This window comes from Notolepis coatsorum (genome assembly GCF_963971535.1).
Source record: "Notolepis coatsorum genome assembly, chromosome: 8".
NCBI lineage: Eukaryota > Metazoa > Chordata > Actinopteri > Aulopiformes > Paralepididae > Notolepis > Notolepis coatsorum.
In genome coordinates this window covers 63,428,336-63,447,087 of record NC_140172.1, presented here as the reverse complement: position 1 = coordinate 63,447,087, position 18,752 = coordinate 63,428,336, and the positions used below count along the sequence as shown (strand labels likewise).

General features: G+C 39.6%; 1 protein-coding gene across 2 annotated transcripts in view; it reads right to left on the bottom strand.

The window, feature by feature from the left end:
• taf1 (TAF1 RNA polymerase II, TATA box binding protein (TBP)-associated factor) overlaps positions 1–18,752 on the bottom strand; it is a 240,835-nt gene that overhangs the window by 26,269 nt on the left and 195,814 nt on the right. For both annotated transcript variants that reach the window (XM_084319907.1, XM_084319908.1), the window contains exons 33-35: positions 18,473–18,565; positions 11,855–11,939; positions 11,547–11,614 (exon numbers count right to left, since the gene is read on the bottom strand). In XM_084319907.1, coding sequence (XP_084176033.1) covers positions 11,547–11,614; positions 11,855–11,939; positions 18,473–18,565 — 246 coding nt within the window. The remainder of the gene's footprint in view (positions 1–11,546; positions 11,615–11,854; positions 11,940–18,472; positions 18,566–18,752) is intronic.

Below are 18,752 nucleotides of genomic sequence, written 5' to 3'. Positions count from 1 at the left end.
AGCAACAACGCCCCCCCCCCTCCCTCTACCACAGGACAGGACACAAATGAACAGAGTTACCTCAAGTGTGACGACATCAATCTGATTACCAGCAAAAATGGACTTCACATATTCCATCTTAATACAAATAGCCTGAGACCTAAACTGGCTGAAATCAAACAGTTGTTTTTAAACGGTAAGGCTAACATATTGTGTTTCACAGAAACAAAATTAGACTCATCTGTACAGGATCCAGAGATTGAAATTGAAAACTACTCAATAGTCAGGAGGGGGGGGGAGCTCCAGTAGCTCACCACGTACCGCGAGCGCTATTTCAGCGCCGTGGACAACCGTGCTCGTCACGGATCTGGGGCTGAGCGAGTTCGAATCCCGGACTGCAGCCGTGCCTTTCCTAGAGTGTCTTCCCCCCCATCTGAACCCTTTCAGCCTGCTTCTGTCGGTCGAACTTGACCAAGTATAAATGCGATAAACGTATAAAAGAGCCAGGGAAATGGCCAAAGTTTAAAAAAAAATATAGTCAGGAGGGATAGGAACCAGTATGGAGGTGGCGTCTGTGTGTATATACACAAGGATACCAAATACATCAACCGTACTGACCTTAACCATGATGAAATTGAAACTGTTTGGATTGAAATCTTATTAGACAGGGCGAAACCAGTACTAGTAGGCACAATCTATAGACCACCAGAACAGAGTGGCTTTTATGACACACTTGATGGGTGTTTAGCTGGGGTGGAGGGGGTAGAAAAAATTCTTATTGGGGACTGGAACACGGATATGCTGCGTAAAGCAGCACCCGTCTTCAAGGCCTTCAGTAGATTTTCTGATCTGCACGGTTTCAGCCAGCTAATCACCCAACCCACAAGGGTATGTGATTCGACACAAACCACCATTGACCTCATTTTGACCTCTGACAAGTCAATGATCTCCAATAAAGGGGTGATAGCATGCGGGTTAAGTGATCATTATATGATTTTCTGTACCCGCAAAAAGCTAAAACAGAAGGCCGGCTGTCACAAAACAGTCACATCTAGAGACCTCAAAACTTACTCTAGAGAGGCCTTTAACCTAGAACTGGGGAGCTTGGACTGGTCAGATGAACTCAGTGGTACACAGGTTGAAGAAACATGGCTTGGATTCAAAACCAAATTCACAGCAATACTCAACAACATGGCACCCATAAGAACCACCAGGGTTAAAAATCGCACTGAGCCATGGATGCACACTGAAATACTGGCCGCTATGAAAACCAGAGACAAAAAATGCTCTGAACTTCATAAAAATCAGACAAAGCTTTCCAAAAGCTCAAACAGTGAACTCCAAGCCCACGTGGTTGAACTAAAAATTCAAAGAAACAGACTAAGAAATGATGTAAACACCATGATCAGAACCACAAAAAGAAATTTCATCAACGACAAAACTGAGGAAAACAAAAACAAACCCCGCAAACTTTGGAAATTACTCAATAATCAACTAGGCTGCAGTAAAAAACTTAAAACCAGATTCTCAAACATAAACATAAAGACGGACAACACGCTCATCACAGACAAGCTGGATGTAGCCAATTACTTAAACATCTTCTTCACAAACATAGCCACAACACTGGTAAACAAACTACCCTCCCACTCAGGGCATTATGGGGTAGAACACATAGTAGCATACTACAAAAACCTAGGGGTCCACAAAGACGACTTCAAACTTGAAATGGTAACAACCGATGAGGTACTCAAAAAATTGAGCGCCCTCCAACCTAACAAGGCCACTGGCCATGACAACATCCCCTCCAAATTCCTCAGAGACGCAGCAGCCGCCATCACCCCAGTCATCACACACATAATAAACCTCTCTATAAAACAGGGGCACGTCCCCAAGGACTTCAAAATTGCGAGAGTGACCCCTCTGCACAAAAAGGGCAGCAAATTAGACCCAGGCAACTACCGCCCTGTTTCTATTCTTACCTCCATCTCGAAAGTCATGGAGAAAATAGTCTACAAACAGGTCGAAAAGTACCTGGCGGAAAAAAATCTAATCTACGAATTCCAATCTGGCTTCAGAACGTCCCACTCCACTGACACATGCCTCCTCTATTTGAACAACCACATGAAACAAGAGGTGGACGCGGGCAAATACTGCGGCATGGTCATGCTGGACCTACAAAAGGCCTTCGACACTGTCAATCACTCCATTCTAATGGACAAGCTAAAAGCAATTGGTTTTGATAGCTTATCAGTGAGCTGGATGCAATCCTACCTGGAGGGGAGAGAACAGATGGTAGAAGTAAACGGTACTCTATCCCCCCCCCTCACAGTGAGCTGTGGTGTTCCACAAGGAAGCATACTAGGACCGCTACTCTTCCTAATTTATGCAAATGACATGTCGTCAGCCTGTGACTGCAACTTGTTCCTGTTTGCGGACGACTCAGCCCTGCTGGTCTCTGACAAGAACAAGTTGCAGGTTGAAAAAACCCTCAGCTCGGAACTAGGCAAAATCTGCATATGGCTCGCTGATAACAAACTACCATTACACATGGGCAAAACAGAGTCCATTCTCTTCGGTTCAAATAACAAACTCAGCAAGACCGACGGCTTCTAAGTTACAGTGGGTGACAATATTGTCACAAGGAAAGACAAAATTACCTACCTGGGTTCCATCCTAGAGGCAAATCTTTCCTGTGACAAAATGGCATCCAATGTAATAAAAAAAGTCAACCAACGAACTAGATTCTTGTACCGGATCTCCTCTCTGGTAAACAAGAATACCCTGAAGACTCTGGCAGGAGCACTCATTCAAGGGTACTATGACTATGCGTGCACCTCATGGTACCAAAGCACCTCAAAGGCGCTTAAAACAAAATTACAAACATCACAAAACAAACTGGTCAGACTACTACTTGACCTGAACCCCAGAACCCACCTCACCCCTGCCCACTTTGACAACCTAGGATGGCTTAGAGTAGACGACAGAGTACAGCAACTTGCAATGGGCCTGGTCTACAAGATACACTATACGACCGGGGTGCCCATGTACATGTCAAAATACTTCCCAAAGGTCAGTGAATACCACAACCACTACACCAGAGGAAGCTCAACAAATCATGTTAAACCCAGATTCGGCTCAAACAAGGGACTAAACACGTTTCGCAATTATGCCACAACAATGTGGAACGCCCTACCCAAAGCTGTAAAGGAGTGTGAATCCCTGCCCACATTCAAACCCGCTCTTAAAGAGCACCTACGGGAGGCTGCAATTCAAAACTGGCCACCGTAAATGCCCAAAACCCCCACCACCTCCTAATAGACAGTCTCCTCCCCACCGCATGTATATATTCCCTCCCCGCCGTATGTATATTTCTCTCCCACCCACTCACCCCCTCCTAATGTACAGTCCCCTCCCCATCATATGTATATACTCTGTCAGGATCTAGGGGTAACAGTACTGTATATTGGAATACCGTTTATGTCACAAATGTATCAGTACTAAATACCTATATGTCCCTATGCCATAAATGTCATGTATGTTGTGTATGTCATAAATGTCTATATGAATTGAAAATGGGGGACCCTGATGGAAACAAGACAAACGTCTTTCTCAGGTCTGCATCCCCTTAACAATTGTATGTATTGAGCCGTACTGTATTGTACCCATTCTGCAATCTGTTAAATAAAGTTTTCATTCATTCATTCATTCATGGTATATTCCAATTCCTGATCACCATTCGAAAAAATCGATAAGTGTATAGATCCAACGTGTGTACAGTAGAACACATGATTCCGCGGGGCTCAGAGGCTCCAGAATGAACTCTGATAACCCCGGCTGCATCAGTGGACTGGAAAATGTGGAGTACAGGATTTTTTCCCCCATCCATTTTCATTGAGTCCATTCCAAAATCCCTTATGTCATCTGGGAGACGATAGGGGGCGCTTTTTCCCACATCTGATAGCCGGCGGCTCTCGGGTGGACTAGGGTAGGCTTGCGTGATGCAATATGATTTCAGATCGCAAAAAAAAAAAAAAAAAAAAACCCGAAAAATCTTGTGAGTGGCTTTCAACGAGATATTAATAATTCCGAGAAAACTTGTGAGTGGCATAGAAAGTGTTAAAAAAAAGTATAAAAAATAATTTTTTTTTAATTTTTTTTCCATTTCATTTGGGCTGTGGGGAGTGCTTAATGTAAAAGACTGACCCGAGGAAAAGGCTGCAGGGAGACCATCTGGCCGCTTGTATGCGTCTCAGCATCAATGGGCCCCCTACCAAAGAGCCCTGGAGCTTTTCTTTCAAAAGCCCAGGAAAATGAAATGCTCTAAGCCAGAATGTAGCCTATGCCACTGAGACTTTTTTTTTTTTTTTTTTAATCCACTTTTTCTCCCATTTTTCTATATTTTTCTCCCATCCCAATTTCGTATCATCCAATTCAACCCTCCCCTGTCACGAACGCTGTTTCTTGCCTCCCACAAGCCGGCTGCAATGTGGACTAAGTCATACATAGCACAAGTCCCCTCCGGGACTTGAGGTAACAGCAGTCGCATCTTTTCACCTGCGCAGCTCGATCTCTCAGTGGCGAGGAGTAACGCGTGGGAGGCTCACGCTGCCCCCGACACTTCCTGATTCTACTGCGCAGGCGTACCAACCGACCTGTAGGAGTCGCTGTCCACAACGCCCGATCCCCACCCATCAGTTTCCCACCCCCTAATACGGCCAATGTGTATTAGTATGAACGACCAGCTAAACTGAGGCTACGTTTAGACAAGCGTTTTGTGAACAGAAACCGCAAAAGTCATCTTGCGGTTTCACTTTTAATTTTACGTTTAGACGAGCGTTTTGGGGTGGAATTCTCCGTGCAGACGACGCTGTAATGACGGAGCCCCGCTGTCACACGATTGGCGCATATGTCACATGACGTGCTGTGAAGACCCGCCCTACTCTGCCTCTGATTCGCAGACTGTGGATGGGGAATGTGATTGGACAAAAGCAGAGTCACTCACAGACAGTGGGTCCACTCACGCCGCGGGACAGATTCTTGTGTATTTAACCCTTTCACTGCCACACGACAGCCGGTTGTGTGATAGTAAAGGGTTAACCTTCTGTCGTGTGGCAGTGAAAGGGTTAAAAGTACTGCCAATGTAGCCTTCAGGTGATCTCCGTTAGACATACTTGCTTTGTTTACGTCTCGGCTACTGGCGCATACCTGCTACCTGTGACGTAAGCAGTACGCGCGACCAGAGCCGTGACAACCCTTTCGTCATCGTTTTAACAGATTTATACGGTTTAACAGTTTAGACGAGAGCGCAAAGCTTTTGCGTTTCTAGGAATTCCACCCTGGAAGGTAGTCTCACTTTTTTGCGGTTTCACCCCGTAAAAACGCAGTTTCCGTATAAACGAAAGGCACATCCGAAAAAATATTTTTGCGGATTCACCTGCTAGCGTTTCCGTCTAAACGGGGCCTGAAAGCAATGTGGAGCGCTGGGCTCGAACAGGCAAGCCCAGCGTCTCCGTCATTCGTGGCGAGCGCCTTGCCCACTAAGCCACGTAGCCGCCACCACTGAGACTTCTTAGGTGTAAAGTGTTATGATTTGTGTATGTTAATTAGTATATTAGTATTTATATTAGGGCTGACCCCTATTAATAGATTAGTCGACTAATCGGTCGAAAGGGGCCGTAGTCGACTGGCCAACCTCTTAGTCGAATATAATATATATAAAAAAAAAAAAAAAAAAAAAAGTATTAATATTTTTTTTCTTTTTTTTTTTATCATTCTTTCCAAAAGAAAATAGGCCTAGAAGCGTGGCTAACGCTAATGGCATGCATACCAGAGGCTAACTGCCTATGAAAACAGGCATAGAGGCACTGAAAGAGGATTTCACCCATCTAATGAACACACTAGACTAGACAAATATCAAGATGTATCCATCAGTGGACCAATTGCATGCTTTTGCAGAGGACAAGAAGCCTTCAGTCGACTCCTTCAGACATTAAGCACCCCCCACAGCCAAAAAAAAAAAAAAAAAAAAAAAAAAATTAATTTTTTTTTTTTCGACCAATAGTCGACTAACGGCAAATTTTGGCCAATCCTAGTCGACCATCCAAATCATTAGTCGGGGACAGCCCTAATTTATATTATCTATTAAATCATCTATATCTATGTTCAATACAAATAGTGTACAAGTGTTGAGGCATGTCATTAATCTTGACATTTACTTTGATTACAACTACACTGCACAATTTTTTTTATCTTATCAAGTGAACATATCTTGTATTTGGTACAATAAGTCTATATTGAGTAGAATTATCTTGAATTATCTTATCCCACTGGCATATAATTTAGCTTTTTTCTGATTTTGGTCAATTTAATCTTGTTTTAAGAAAACAAGCTTAACATTTTCTTAAAACAAGATTAAATTGACCAAAATCAAGAAACAAAATAAGTAAAATTATCTGTGGAATAAAATAATTCAAGATAATTCTACTCAATATTGGACTTATTGTACCAAATACAAGATATTTTCACTTGATAAGATTTCTTTTTTTGCAGTGTACAAATATGCAGCTACCTGGGCCTCCAGAGCACTTCTAGTGTCAGCAGACACACCAAAAATATCCTAGCAAATTCACACACACATGACTCCATGAACATGAATAACCTATATCGAACAATTCTAAGGTAGTTTTAAGTTATTTCTCCGGCAGCGTGCGCTAATATGGATTCCGGCGGCACATGCGCACGCACAAATATTCCGGCAGAGTGCACGCAGCACAGCACCGCTGTTGAATTTATTTTCAGGGGAAACACTGTAGCTCCATGGTGACTAGCGGGCGACCAGGTGCCTGTGGCCACAGTGTTGGCTACCTCTGCTCTAATGTAACCATAGCTATAATTCTCTGTTGTTTCTGATTGTAGCTATCATTCTCTGTTGTTTCTGATTATAGCTATCATTCTCTGTTGTTTCTGATTATAGCTAAAATTCTCTGTTGTTTCTGATTATAGCTATCATTCTCTGTTGTTTCTGATTATAGCTATCATTCTCTGTTGTTTCTGATTAGAGCTATCTTTATCTCTGTTGTTTCTGATTAGAGCTATCATTCTCTGTTGTTTCTGATTATAGCTATCATTCTCTGTTGTTTCTGATTATAGCTATCATTCTCTGTTGTTTCTGATTAGAGCTATCTTTATCTCTGTTGTTTCTGATTATAGCTATCATTCTCTGTTGTTTCTGATTAGAGCTATCTTTATCTGTTTTTCTGATTAGAGCTATCATTCTCTGTTGTTTCTGATTAGAGCTATCATTCTCTGTTGTTTCTGATTATAGCTAAAATTCTCTGTTGTTTCTGATTATAGCTATCATTCTCTGTTGTTTCTGATTATAGCTATCATTCTCTGTTGTTTCTGATTAGAGCTATCTTTATCTCTGTTGTTTCTGATTAGAGCTATCATTCTCTGTTGTTTCTGATTATATCTATCATTCTCTGTTGTTTCTGATTATAGCTATCATTCTCTGTTGTTTCTGATTAGAGCTATCTTTATCTCTGTTGTTTCTGATTAGAGCTATCATTCTCTGTTGTTTCTGATTATAGCTATCATTCTCTGTTGTTTCTGATTATAGCTATCATTCTCTGTTGTTTCTGATTAGAGCTATCGTTCTCTGTTGTTTCTGATTAGAGCTATCATTCTCTGTTGTTTCTGATTAGAGCTATCATTCTCTGTTGTTTCTGGTTAGAGCTATCTTTATCTCTGTTGTTTCTGATTATAGCTATCTTTCTCTGTTGTTTCTGATTATAGCTATCGTTCTCTGTTGTTTCTGATTAGAGCTATCTTTATCTGTTTTTCTGATTAGAGCTATCATTCTCTGTTGTTTCTGATTAGAGCTATCATTCTCTGTTGTTTCTGATTAGAGCTATCATTCTCTGTTGTTTCTGATTAGAGCTATCATTATCTGTTGTTTCTGATTATAGCTATCATTATCTCTGTTGTTTCTGGTTATAGCTATTATTCTCTGTTGTTTCTGGTTAGAGCTATCATTATCTGTTGTTTCTGATTATAGCTATCTTTATCTCTGTTGTTTCTGATTATAGCTATTATTCTCTGTTGTTTCTGATTAGAGCTATCTTTATCTGTTTTCCTGATTAGAGCTATCATTCTCTGTTGTTTCTGATTAGAGCTATCATTCTCTGTTGTTTCTGATTAGAGCTATCATTCTCTGTTGTTTCTGATTAGAGCTATCATTCTCTGTTGTTTCTGATTATAGCTATCATTCTCTGTTATTTCTGATTATAGCTATCTTTCTCTGTTGTTTCTGATTATAGCTATCATTCTCTGTTGTTTCTGAGTATAGCTATCATTCTCTGTTGTTTCTGATTATAGCTATCATTCTCTGTTGTTTCTGATTAGAGCTATCATTCTCTGTTGTTTCTGATTAGAGCTATCATTCTCTGTTGTTTCTGATTATAGCTATCATTCTCTGTTGTTTCTGAGTATAGCTATCTTTCTCTGTTGTTTCTGGTTAGAGCTATCTTTATCTCTGTTGTTTCTGATTATAGCTATTATTCTCTGTTGTTTCTGATTAGAGCTATCTTTATCTCTGTTTTTCTGATTAGAGCTATCATTCTCTGTTGTTTCTGATTAGAGCTATCATTCTCTGTTGTTTCTGATTAGAGCTATCATTCTCTGTTGTTTCTGATTATAGCTGAAATTCTCTGTTGTTTCTGAGTATAGCTATCATTCTCTGTTGTTTCTGATTATAGCTATCATTCTCTGTTGTTTCTGATTAGAGCTATCATTCTCTGTTGTTTCTGATTAGAGCTATCATTCTCTGTTGTTTCTGATTAGAGCTATCATTCTCTGTTGTTTCTGATTAGAGCTATCATTCTCTGTTGTTTCTGATTATAGCTATCATTATCTGTTATTTCTGATTATAGCTATCTTTCTCTGTTGTTTCTGATTATAGCTATCATTCTCTGTTGTTTCTGAGTATAGCTATCATTCTCTGTTGTTTCTGATTATAGCTATCATTCTCTGTTGTTTCTGATTAGAGCTACCATTCTCTGTTGTTTCTGATTAGAGCTATCATTCTCTGTTGTTTCTGATTATAGCTATCATTCTCTGTTGTTTCTGAGTATAGCTATCTTTCTCTGTTGTTTCTGGTTAGAGCTATCTTTATCTCTGTTGTTTCTGATTATAGCTATTAATCTCTGTTGTTTCTGATTAGAGCTATCTTTATCTCTGTTTTTCTGATTAGAGCTATCATTCTCTGTTGTTTCTGATTAGAGCTATCATTCTCTGTTGTTTCTGAGTATAGCTATCTTTCTCAGTTGTTTCTGATTATAGCTATCATTCTCTGTTGTTTCTGATTATAGCTATCTTTATCTCTGTTTTTCTGATTAGAGCTACCATTCTCTGTTGTTTCTGATTAGAGCTATCTTTATCTCTGTTGTTTCTGATTAGAACTATCATTCTCTGTTGTTTCTGATTAGAGCCATCATTCTCTGTTGTTTCTGATTATAGCTATCATTCTCTGTTGTTTCTGATTAGAGCTATCATTCTCTGTTGTTTCTGATTGGAGCTATCTTTCTCTATGTTGTTTCTGATTAGAGCTATCATTCTCTCTGTTGTTTCTGATTAGAGCTATCATTCTCTCTGTTGTTTCTGATTAGAGCTATCATTCTCTCTGTTGTTTCTGATTAGAGCTAGCATTCCCTGTTGTTTCTGATTAGAGCTATCTTTCTCTGTTGTTTCTGGTTAGAGCTATCATTCTCTGTTGTTTCTGATTAGAGCTATCATTCTCTGTTGTTTCTGATTATAGCTATCATTCTCTTTTGTTTCTGATTAGAGCTATCATTCTCTGTTGTTTCTGAGTATAGCTATCTTTCTCTGTTGTTTCTGATTATAGCTATCATTCTCTGTTGTTTCTGATTATAGCTATCTTTATCTCTGTTTTTCTGATTAGAGCTACCATTCTCTGTTGTTTCTGATTAGAGCTATCTTTATCTCTGTTGTTTCTGATTAGAACTATCATTCTCTGTTGTTTCTGATTAGAGCCATCATTCTCTGTTGTTTCTGATTATAGCTATCATTCTCTGTTGTTTCTGATTATAGCTATCATTCTCTGTTGTTTCTGATTAGAGCTATCTTTCTCTGTTGTTTCTGGTTAGAGCCATCATTCTCTGTTGTTTCTGGTTAGAGCCATCTTTATCTCTGTTGTTTCTGATTATAGCTATCATTCTCTGTTGTTTCTGATTAGAGCCATCTTTATCTCTGTTGTTTCTGATTAGAGCTATCATTCTCTGTTGTTTGTTTCTGAGTATAGCTATCTTTATCTCTGTTTTTCTGATTAGAGCTATCTTTATCTCTGTTGTTTCTGATTAGAGCTATCATTCTCTGTTGTTTCTGATTATAGCTATCATTCTCTGTTGTTTCTGATTAGAGCTATCATTCTCTGTTGTTTCTGATTAGAGCTATCATTCTCTGTTGTTTCTGATTAGAGCTATCATTCTCTGTTGTTTCTGATTAGAGCTATCATTCTCTCTGTTGTTTCTGATTAGAGCTATCATTCTCTCTGTTGTTTCTGATTAGAGCTATCATTCTCTGTTGTTTCTGAGTATAGCTATCTTTCTCTGTTGTTTCTGATTATAGCTATCATTCTCTGTTGTTTCTGATTATAGCTATCTTTATCTCTGTTTTTCTGATTAGAGCTACCATTCTCTGTTGTTTCTGATTAGAGCTATCTTTATCTCTGTTGTTTCTGATTAGAACTATCATTCTCTGTTGTTTCTGATTAGAGCCATCATTCTCTGTTGTTTCTGATTATAGCTATCATTCTCTGTTGTTTCTGATTATAGCTATCATTCTCTGTTGTTTCTGATTAGAGCTATCTTTCTCTGTTGTTTCTGGTTAGAGCCATCATTCTCTGTTGTTTCTGGTTAGAGCCATCTTTATCTCTGTTGTTTCTGATTATAGCTATCATTCTCTGTTGTTTCTGATTAGAGCTATCATTCTCTGTTGTTTGTTTCTGAGTATAGCTATCTTTATCTCTGTTTTTCTGATTAGAGCTATCTTTATCTCTGTTGTTTCTGATTAGAGCTATCATTCTCTGTTGTTTCTGATTATAGCTATCATTCTCTGTTGTTTCTGATTAGAGCTATCATTCTCTGTTGTTTCTGATTAGAGCTATCATTCTCTGTTGTTTCTGGTTAGAGCTATCTTTATCTCTGTTGTTTCTGATTATAGCTATCATTCTCTGTTGTTTCTGATTAGAGCTGTCATTCTGTTGTTTTTTTGCTTAGTAAGTTGACAGTTTGAGTGAAGCATCTGCAAGCCAATCAATCACCACCCTTCAATTTGGAGCACATACCCACTAGGTCAAATTCTAGCTCAAATTCCAATCTGCTAGACTGATATCCCTACAGCTCAGCTGTAATGGAAGGAGATATACTGTATATCTCTTAACTGATATCCCTACAGCTCAGCTGTAATGGAGGAATATCAACTGTACATCTCTAAGCAAATGGATCAATAGGAAGTTGCAAACCCACACAATGTTCCAGTGCTCTCCTTACCTCTGATAGCGTCTGTTTGCAGACATCAACGATGTCCAGGGCAGTCTTGGTGTAAGGGCTGTCTGAGCCTGTGAAAAACACACACACATTGTACAATGGATTAGACATTATGAAATGTATGTATGTCACCATATAATCACACAGGGGGGGGGTTCCCCCGACGCCCACCTCCCTTCTTGATTTTTTTTCTCTCAATCCCCTCCCTCTGTGTACCTTCTAATACAGTAGAGATGCCATCTAATAATGTAATAAAACAACAACAGAACCTATGGGATAGATAATATACATATAATAATAATCCCACTGACCATTATACTTGATGCTGTTGGCATGGACAAGACTGACGTCAAACAGGAACACGTCACGGTTCTGGTACTTGTGTTTAGAGATGTTCTGTTGGACCACATCACAGACACAGAAATAGAGGGAGTGAGGGATGGATGGATGGAGAGAGAGAGAGAGAGAGAGAGAGAGAGAGAGAGAGAGAGAGAGAGAGAGAGAGAGAGAGAGAGAGAGAGAGAGAGAGAGAGAGAGAGAGAGAGAGACAAGAGATAAGAGAGGAGACAGTGAGCAGGAAAGAGAAGACAATCTCAGAAATTATCTCAGTATTTGAGCGGTGTTAATGAGTGGTAGCTCAATATTGTTTCTGACGTTTGGAATATGTACTAATACTCCAGTTTCACCTAGTCAGACCTCTCTCTCCACACTAGGTTTAGCACAGGAGAGACACCTGCAGAACCCATTATCATTACGCACTAGGGGGGGAAACATCCTGGGTCGTTTGTATTTTTCAAACCAGACTCTTAAGTCCATGGGCCAGACCAGATATCGGTGCCACTCAGGGTGAATAAACTTACATATAATTTTTTCAAAGATCTATGTCTGTAGATGATATTTTTGTATGATAGCCCTTCCAGAGTGGTAGCTTTATCATAATTATCAAGTCATGAAGTATACCTACCCCCTCAGGAAATTGCATTTCAGATGCTGGTGCATATCCTGCTTTAGACTCACGTAGAGGACATCTGTCAATGTTTCACAATATTGTGTTTGGTATCATTTTAAAGGGGACTATGTAATCTTTCATTCAAGCTAATATGTGAATCTTTCTGACCAATATAGAGGTCACTGGAGCTCTTTGAACAGTCAACAACACACATTTCTACACGATTTTCGCCTAAATGATATACTATCTTTTAGCCTTGTGTCATCTAGGAGCAACAGAGACACAAAATACAATATCTACAACACTCTCGGGACCATAAGGATTCAGGAAATGTATAATATGCCTATAGTATTTCATTGTTACAGGTCATTGTGAGCCTTAAATTAGAAGAGCAGTATTAGGCTCCTATTAAACTATACAGAACAGCCACTATAGTCTAGAATGGAAACATAGGTCCACCTGCATAGGTTGGATTTTTTTTCTCCACCTGTTTTTTATTAATCCTTGAAGTGTCTATTTTAAGATTCTGACAGGTAACAGGTTGGAATAATGTCCCATGGGGTTTATTTTTAACCCTTTATTACACCTATCCTGAACCAAAACCTGAAAAATAAGAAAAAGAAAACAGCATCACTTTTGAAGTTAACAACATATGGAGACAAATTAAAACATTTTCCCAAACAAGTTTGACCCAAGGAATTCAGTACAATTGTTATTTTTAACATTCAAACACATCTTGATTAAATTTCAGGACAGGAAAAGCAAAAAACGCTGAAAAAAACGTATATCACATCTCTATTTTCCCTTTTTACTGAAATGTAGTGCATTGGACGAGATTGATTTAGGTTAATATTGGAAATAATATTGTAATAAAGATTGTCTCCATGCTGTTATGCCCTAAATATTATAGTTTTGCATAAACAATTATATAGAGACAAATTAACAAATCCTCCCATGCGATTTTGATCAGTGATTTATTTATTGTTAAGGTTCAAACTATATGTTTTCATATGCACTTGATATCATGGACTGGATATCTTCTTTGTTGACACAACATTCAAGTATTTTTTTCTATTTGTATTTTGTACCCTAAACTACTAATCATTATCATCACTAAAACTATTGTCAAAGTCTATCTCTTCGATCACCATCTCTTCCTCCGCCTCATCACACTCGTACTCTCCATCCTCCTCATCCATGTTATTTTTTGCGTAATCTGCCTCCTTATCAAGAGCTTCTTGCTCTTCTGACTCCCATTTCTGTGCCAGTACCTCAACAAGACAAGGACAGAGGATTGGTCCAACCGTCCAGACAGGTTCTAACACCTCCTCATCCATTGTTTTTCCCAGTCCATACTTTGATCATAGGCTTTGGGCCTCTTGAATATTGGCTGTTCTGCTCTTTTGTAGCAGGCGACTATGAAGTTGGCTCGCTGTACATGTGAGATGAGACAGACCTTGGGGGGAGGCAGGCGTTCAATGTCTACTTTGGAGTTTGCATCCAAGACTTTATCAGCACCCATCATTTTCTGCAGCATCTTGGCTCACACAGCATCAACTGACTTCATCCGACTATGGCCATCCATAATGCATGTGAAGGACTCCATCTCCTGTTGGAGCTCATCTGTTACCAGCAACAATGCGCCAAGCTGACTAAAAGCCTTCTGGAATCTAGGGTTCTTCTGCAGATTATTCAACGGATTCACCTGTCTCTTTTCTTTGAAAGTGCTGGCACAGTCATCCCCAGAAAAGTCATAGTATCCCAGCAGAGTGCTGCAGTACTCTGAGTCCAGAGACTCAGCCAGTTCAGACACATGTATTAGCTTGCAGTGCCAAGGTGCCAGTGCCATGGTCCAGGTATCTGGAGAAGTTGGTCATGCTGACATGGTAGAGGAGGATCAGCAGTATATGGAGAGGTTGGTCATGCTGACATGGTAGAGGAGGATCATCAGTGTATGGAGAGGTTGGTCATGCTGACATGGTAGAGGAGGATCATCAGTATATAGAGGTTGGTCATGCTGACATGGTAGAGGAGGATCATCAGTATATAGAGAGGTTGGTCATGCTGACATGGTAGAGGAGGATCATCAGTATATAGAGGTTGGCCATGCTGACATGGTAGAGGAGGATCACCAGTATATAGAGGTTGGTCATGCTGACATGGTAGAGGAAGATCATCAGTGTATGGAGAGGTTGGTCATGCTGGTAGAGGAGGATCATCAGTATATAGAGAGGTTGGTCATGCTGACATGGTAGAGGAGGATCATCAGTATATAGAGGTTGGTCATGCTGACATGGTAGAGGAGGATCATCAGTATATAGAGGTTGGTCATGCTGACATGGTAGAGGAGGATCATCAGTATATAGAGAGGTTGGTCATGCTGACATGGTAGAGGAGGATCATCAGTATATAGAGGTTGGCCATGCTGACATGGTAGAGGAGGATCATCAGTATATAGAGGTTGGTCATGCTGACATGGTAGAGGAGGATCACCAGTATATAGAGGTTGGTCATGCTGACATGGTAGAGGAAGATCATCAGTGTATGGAGAGGTTGGTCATGCTGGTAGAGGAGGATCATCAGTATATAGAGAGGTTGGTCATGCTGACATGGTAGAGGAGGATCATCAGTATATAGAGAGGTTGGTCATGCTGACATGGTAGAGGAGGATCATCAGTATAGAAAGGTTGGTCATGCTGACATGGTAGAGGAGGATCATCAGTGTATGGAGAGGTTGGTCATGCTGACATGGTAGAGGAGGATCATCAGTATATAGAGGTTGGTCATGCTGACATGGTAGAGGAGGATCATCAGTGTATAGAGAGGATGGGCATGCTGGTAGAGGAGGATCATCAGTATATAGTAGAGAGGTTGGTCATGCTGACATGGTAGTTGACTCGCTGTACATGTGGGATGAGACTGACCTTGGGAGGAGGCAGGTGTTCAAGGTCTACTTTGGATCTGGATATGCCCATCAACCTCCAAGAACTCATGCATTACCCTCTCTCGCCTCATGCACTTGGCTCTCCCGATGGCTTTTTGCCAAGACAAACAATGATGATCCTCCTCTACCAGCATGACCAACCTCTATATACTGATGATCCTCCTCTACCATGTCAGCATGACCAACCTCTATATACTGATGATCCTCCTCTACCATGTCAGCATGACCAACCTCTCTATATACTGATGATCCTCCTCTACCATGTCAGCATGACCAACCTCTCCATATACCTGGACCACGGCACTGGCACCTTAGCACTGCAAGCTAATTAGGGATGCTCGATATTGGCTTTTTTACCGATACCGATATTCCGATATTGTCCAACTCTTAATTTCCGATACCGATACCGATATCAACCGATACCGATATATGCAGGGTTTCCCCCCAAAAAAACGGAATAATTTCAGGTAACTAATAATTTCACTGGATGCATTCAAAAGGCTTTCTAAATGTAAGCATTATCTGTGCAAAATATGATCATTAAAAAAGTTAAAATTAACATACAAGTTGTTGAATTAAACCAACATGCATACTTTTGACAATAAATAAAATAAGAATTGGTTCTTACTTGCTTGCCTGGGTAAATAAAGGTTAAAAAAAAAATATATATATATATATATATATATATATATATATATATTGTTTAAAAAAAATTACCGATACCGATATTTTCCGATATCACATTTTACTGCCGATATCGGTTGATAATATCGGTCGGCCGATAATATCGGACATCCCTAAAGCTAATACATGTGTCCGAACTGGCTGAGTCTCTGGACTCAGAGTACTGCAGCACTCTGCTGGGATACTATGACTTTTCTGGGGATGACTGTGCCAGTGCTTTCAAAGAAAAGAGACAGGTGAATCCGTTGAATAATCTGCAGAAGAACCCTAGATTCCAGAAGGCTTTTAGTCAGCTTGGCGCATTGTCGCTGGTAACAGATGAGTAGAAGTAGACATTGAACGCCTGCCTCCCCCAAGGTCTGTCTCATCCCACATGTACAGCGAGCCAACTTCATAGTCGCCTGCTACAAAAGAGCAGAACAGCCAATATTCAAGAGGCCCAAAGCCTATGATCAAAGTATGGACTGGGAAAAACAATGGATGAGGAGGTGTTAGAACCTGTCTGGACGGTTGGACCATCCTCCGTCCTTCTCTTGTTGAGGTACTGGCCCAGAAAGTGGAGTCAGACGAGAAAGAATCTCTTGATAAGGAGGCAGATTACGCAAAAAATAACATGGATGAGGCGGAGGAAGAGATGGAGATCGAAGAGATAGACTTTGACAATTGTTTTAGTGATGATGATGATTAGTAGTTTAGGGTACAAAATACAAATAGAAAAAAAGACTTGAATGTTTTGTCAACAAAGAACATATCCAGTCCATGATATCCAGTGCATATGAAAACATATAGTTTGAACCTTAACAATAAATAAATCACTGATCAAAATCGCATGGGAAAATGTGTTAATTTGTCTCTATATAATTGTTTATGCAAAACTATAATATTAAGGGCATAACAGCATGGAGACAATCTTTATTACAATATTATTTCCAATATTAACCTAAATCGATCTCGTCCAATGCACTACATTTCAGTAAAAAGGGAAAATAGAGATGTGATATATGTTTTTTCAGCGGTGTTTGCTTTTTCTGTCCTGAAATTTAATCATGATGTGTTTGAATCTTAAAAATAACAATTGTACTGAATTCCTTGGGTCAAACTTGTTTGGGAAAATGTTTTAATTTGTCTCTATATGTTGTTAACTTCAAAAGTTATGCTGTTTTCTTTTTCTTATTTTTCAGGTTTTGGTTCAGGATAGGTGTAATAAAGGGTTAAAAAATAAACCCCATGGGACATTATTCCAACCGGTTACCTGTCAGAATCTTAAAATAGACACTTCAAGGATTAATAAAAAACAGGTGGTGAAAAAAATCCACCCTATGCAGGTGGACCAACTGTATTCTAGACTATAGTGGCTGTTCTGTATAGTTTAATAGGAGCCTAATACTGCTTTTCTAATTTAAGGCTCACAATGACCTGTAACAATGAAATAGTATAGGCATATTATACATTTCCTGAATCCTTATGGTCCTGAGAGTGTTGTAGATATTGTATTTTGTGTCTCTGTTGCTCCTAGATGACACAAGGCTAAAAGACAATATATCATTTAGGTGAAAATCGTGTAGAAATGTGTGTTGTTGACTGTTCAAAGAGCTCCAGTGACCTCTATATTGGTCAGAAAGATTCACATCTTAGCTTGAATGAAATATTACATAGTCCCATTTAAAATGATACCAAACACAATATTGTGAAACATTGACAGATGTCCTCTACATAAGTCTAAAGCAGGATATGCACCAGCATCTGAAATGCAATTTCATGAGGGGGTAGGTATACTTCATGACTTGATAATTATGATAAAGCTACCACTCTGGAAGGGCTATCATACAAAAATATCATCTACAGACATAGATCTTTGAAAAAATGATATGCAAGTTTATTCACCCTGAGTGGCACCGACAAGTGAAATTTTGGCCTCTGGCCCATGGACTATCTAGGGCAGTGCTAAGCCCCAAAATGCAATGTTGGATGGACAGGGATTTTGAGAAGGGTAAAAAGGAAGGCGAGTGGGCCGGGAGGATGCTCGCAGTCGCCAGACACACCAAGCTCCCAGTAGCAAACAACAACAACAAAAAAACTTGAATACAAAACCATTTCATATATTTAATATTATTTAATCTCCTGATAGCCAAAATTGTAATACCTGTTCAAATGAAACTAGACTTTTTAAGGCCTTAAATGTTAAATTATGAATTGAATACTGCATCAAATCGAGCTGGGCCGTGTATGTGACTTTTTAATACGCTGCAGATACCCTGTTCACTGCTAATTTAAGCTAAGATATTGGTAGAAATATAACATGTGTACAGTATATGCTGTATGTTGCAGGATTGAAACTCTCTCCTCTCTCACCTTGCGGATGTTTTCTAGATCCATGGGGAGAACGATCACCTTGTAGTAATCTGGCACAAATTTCTTGTTGACAGGTTGGTGGAATGGCCAGGACTAGAAGGAACAAGCAGATGAATATTGATATTCTCATTTGGTTCATTACAATTTACTCAAGCCTAGTAACAGACACAGTATTTCTGACACTGGGAATACATTCCCTGAGATCCATAGATGTCCCTAGAATCAGATACCAAGAACATGCAAATGGACCATTTAAAAAAAAAAATTTGTAAATGTTTAT